Source organism: Merops nubicus, unplaced genomic scaffold (genome assembly GCF_000691845.1).
Source record: "Merops nubicus isolate BGI_N331 unplaced genomic scaffold, ASM69184v1 scaffold43171, whole genome shotgun sequence".
In the NCBI taxonomy this organism is placed as follows: domain Eukaryota; kingdom Metazoa; phylum Chordata; class Aves; order Coraciiformes; family Meropidae; genus Merops; species Merops nubicus.
The window spans coordinates 525-4640 of NW_008587235.1; the positions used below are offsets into that span (position 1 = coordinate 525).

The window sequence follows — 4116 nt, forward strand, 5'->3', positions numbered from 1 at the left end:
CCGGTTGGCCCAGAGAGGTGGTAGAAGCCTCATCCCTGGAAATATTTGAGGTCAGGTGGGACAGGGCTCTGAGCACCCTGCTCTAGCTGCAGATGTCCCTGTCCCTGCAGGGGTGGGACTGGGTGAGTTTGAAAGGTCCCTTCCCACCCAAACCAATCTGGGATTCAGGGATTCTGGAGCCCAGCCCTGCTCAGCTGTCCCCCCAGCCATCTCACCCAGCCTACACCTCTGGTGTTTGAACTCCTAAGGGGACCTTTTCTGGATGAATCTCAAAAAAAACCCCACCCTGTTATTGGGGTAAATAATTCCAGAATTCATTCCTTAAATTAGAGAAACTAATTAATTAGAGAAACTGCAGGGCTAGTCCTCTGCTGTGCACTACCTTAAATATACACACACTGAGACAGTCCAGAGCCCTGCTGAGGTACCTGGGACGAGCTGCAGGCAGCTCATGCCTCTTGCTTCTGCACCCAGGCCTCAGGAGATGGGTGAGCTGGTGCAGAGCTCTGTGCTGAAGGGCAACCTCCTGAAGGTCAAGCTTCAGTGCAGGGTCTCAGCAAGGTGGCCACCAGTGAGGAGTAGCCCCACAGGAGCCACCTTTGCCATCAGCTCATCACAACCCTGGCTGTTCTCCTGCCAGGCAGGTGGGGTGCTAAAGAGGAACCCCTGATGATAGTAGTAGGTAGATTTTAGGAATAGTAGTGGTTAACCCAGGGTCAGGTTTGGGCTCCTCCTTACCAGAAGGAGCTTGAGGGGCTGGAGCGGGGCCAGAGAAGGGCAACGGAGCTGCTGGGGAAGGGTCTAGAGGCCAAGTGTGGGGAGGAGCAGCTGAGGGAGCTGGGGGTGCGGAGCCTGGAGCAAAGGAGGCTCAGGGGAGACCTTCTGGCTCTGCACAGCTCCTGACAGGAGCCTGGAGCCAGGGGGGGGTCGGGCTCTGCTCCCAAGGGACAACAGGACAAGAGGAAAGGGCCTCAAGTTGCCCCAGGGGAGGTTTCAGTTGTCCCTGAGGAACAATTTCTTGCCCTGGAGGGTTGCCCAGGGCTGTGCCAGGCTGCCCAGGGCAGTGGTGGAGTCCCCACCCCTGGAGGGGTTTCCAAGCCGTGGAGATGTGGGGTGAGGGACACGGGGCAGTGGGGACCTGGCAGGGCTGGGGGAAGGGTTGGACTCCAGGATCTTAAAGGTCTCTTCCAACCCAAACAATTCTATGACAGAAGCCACTTGAGGGGGGGGTGTTTCCCCTCTCCTTCATCCCCAAAACACCTTCATTTGAGCTGCCCAAATGAAAACCAGAGACCCTGAGACCAAAACTCAACAGCTGAAGCTTCTGGTTCCGTGGGAGCAGTTCCAAGGGGAGAGGAAGGTTATTTGGGCTGCTGGGAGGGGTCTGACCACCACTGACACCCTCTGTCCTTCCCCAGGCATGGGTCAGCAAAGCGAAGCCGCCTTCGCCCCGTCGCTCAGCCCCAGCAGCCCCCTGATGTCCCCTCAGCTGCCCCCCTCCCAGAGCCCCATGCTGCAGCCAGCCCCCCCAGCCCCCGGCTACCAGTCGCCCGACATGAAGACCTGGCAGCAAGGAGCCCTGGGGAACAGCAAGTAAGAGCCTGGTGGGGACAACCTGGAGCCCACGGGGTGACACAGGCAGAGGGGGTGACACCTTGGTTGGGTGCTGGGGGGGTGTCCCCTGGCCGAGGACACGTGCTGGGCTCGGGGTGTGTTCTCCTGCTCTGATGGCCTCCAGAGGTTCACCCCTCCACCCAAGTCCTCGTCTGCAGCTCGGCTCAGATGTTCAAATGAAGGAGTGTTGAGGCAGAGCTGAAGCAGGTCTTTGGATTTTAATTAAATGAGGGGGTTAATGAGGTCTGGGGAAGGTGGGGTTGGGAAGCGTGACATTAAATTGAGACCAGAGCAGCAGTCCCAGTGGGACCCTCTTGAGATGCCTCCAGCTCTGACCTGGGGAGGAGTCACCCACAAAAACTTGTTGCCTTTTTTTTGCATGCCTCACCTTTGAGCTTCAGATCTCCAGAAATGGGGGGGAAAAAAGAAACCCAACCCCAAAATCTCACCCGGGCAGTGCCTTGCTCTGCATCTCAGACCATCTGGTGGGATGGGGGCTCTGCTGGAGCTGGGATCCTTCAGCTGGCCCCGGGGTGGAGAGCTGTCCTCCTGCCTGGAGCAGAATTGGGGTGGTTGAGGTGTGAATTTGGTGTCACAGAGACCAGGGCTTTGCATCTGGGGATGAGCTTTGGAGCAGGAGCTGCTGGGACAGGACAAGGGGGGAGGGTTGGAAACTCCAAGAGGGAGATTGAGACTGGAGAGAAGGAAGAAATTGTTGCTGCTGAGGGTGTTGAGCCCCTGTCCCAGGCTGCCCAGAGAGGTGGTCGCTGCCCCATCCCTGGCACCATCCCAGGGGAGGTTGGATGAGCTCTGAGCACCCTGCTCTAGCTGCAGATGTCCCTGCTCAGGGCAGGGGGGTTGGACTCGATGCCTCTGCCATCCCCTTTCCCACCCAAATCATTCTGTGGGTCTGATTCAGTGCCTGAGTGACCCTTGAACCCAGCCCAGAGCCCTGTACCAACCCCTCTCTTGGCACTGGAGTCTCTCCTGCTCTGTCCCATCCCATGGAGGAGCCTCTGCTGAAGCTGCCATCACAGCTTGGGCCACACCAGGAGCTGGGCACACGCCTTGAGGTTCCTCTCACCACTGTGGGCACCTGAGTGATGGGTTTTTCCTTCTCTTGCCAGCGTTTTCAGCCAAGCAGGGCAGAGCCAGCCAGCCCCTGCTCAGCAGGGCGTGTACAACAACATGAGCATCACGGTCTCCATGGCAGGAGGCAACACCAACGTCCAGAACATGAACCCCATGGCTGGACAGATGCAGATGAACTCGCTGCAGATGCCCGGGATGAACTCCATGTGCTCAGAGCAGGTCAGTTCCCTGCTCCCAGGAGGGTCACTCACCTCCCAGAGGTTCCACATCTGCTCTTCTGGTTCCTGGTGGTGCAGCAAAGGTCCACCTGTCTCCCTTGGCATTGCTGCTGTGCTGGAGCCCAAGGCCACCAGCACCCCAGAGCGTCCTCTCTGTGTCCTTTTTGGGGTGCAGGGTTGTGCTGAGCATCTCCAGAACCTTGTGGTGGGCTGGCAGTGGGTTGGTTTGCTCATCCCAGGGAGCTGGGGAAGGAGAAGAAGGGTTAGATACGGGACCTTTCCACAGGCAGCATCCTCCCTTGGGCCAGACTGAGATGCCTCCAACATTTTTAGGGTTTCTCAGCACCACTGAGCTCCCAGCTCGTTGGGTTTGTGTAGAAGCTGGTGAGGAAGGTGCCCGGTCCCTGCTGTGGTGGGTCCCTCCTGCCCCTCTCGGGGGGGGGGCAGCTGGGTGGCATCTCACACTCCTGGGGGCCAAACACCCCCAGGGGTCAGCAGCAGCCCCAGGCACAGGTCAAGAGGTGGGGAGAGCCCCCCGTGGCCCCCGGGATCCTCCACTGAGCCCAGCTCTTGCTTTTGACAGGTAAATGACCCGGCGCTGAGACCCGCGGGGCTTTACTGCAACCAGCTCTCCTCCTCTGACCTTTTGAAACCAGAAGCAGACGGGGCGCAGGTCAGTAAGACACTGCTAAACACATCTCAGGTACCCCGAGGAGTCTGACGGGTTCCCCCTGCCCCCGCCACGTTCCGTTCCTCACCGGGGGGCCAGCCCTGCTTTGGCAGGGTCAGGTCGAAGCCACGGGGGTCCCGTTGGGGGACGACCAACCCTCGGGGCACTGCTGTGGGCATGGAAGAGCTGGAAGAGGCACCGAGGGTCTGGGGTCCTTGGCCTGGCCCCGTGAGGGCTCTTTCCTAGGACAGGCCGGAGCCGCCGACGGGCCCGTTCGGAGGAGATCTGGATGGGGAGGGGGGGTGAGGCTCTGGTACCAGCACTGCCCGTCCCGCTGAGCGCCAGCCAAAACGTGCCCGGGCACCCAACGGATCCAGTTTGGCCCCAGTTTGGCCCCAGTTTGGCCCTGGTTCAGCCCCAGCTCGTCCCACGCCCGCCGGCGTCTCCCCCTTCCCCGTTCCGCAGAGCCCGTAGGGACGCGCCGAGATGCTGGAGCTGGGAGCTTGGATCTGGGAGCTTGGA

At 60.0% G+C, this 4116-nt stretch overlaps 1 protein-coding gene across 1 annotated transcript in view; it reads left to right on the top strand.

The window, feature by feature from the left end:
- LOC103781141 (nuclear receptor coactivator 1-like) overlaps positions 1-3597 on the top strand; it is a gene marked incomplete at its 3' end in the record, with an annotated part of 4114 nt that extends 517 nt beyond the window's left edge. The window contains exons 2-4 of the mRNA XM_008948843.1: positions 1419-1593; positions 2742-2925; positions 3508-3597. Of these exons, the coding sequence (XP_008947091.1) occupies positions 1419-1593; positions 2742-2925; positions 3508-3597 (449 nt within the window). The remainder of the gene's footprint in view (positions 1-1418; positions 1594-2741; positions 2926-3507) is intronic.
- Between the last annotated feature and the right edge of the window lie 519 nt (positions 3598-4116).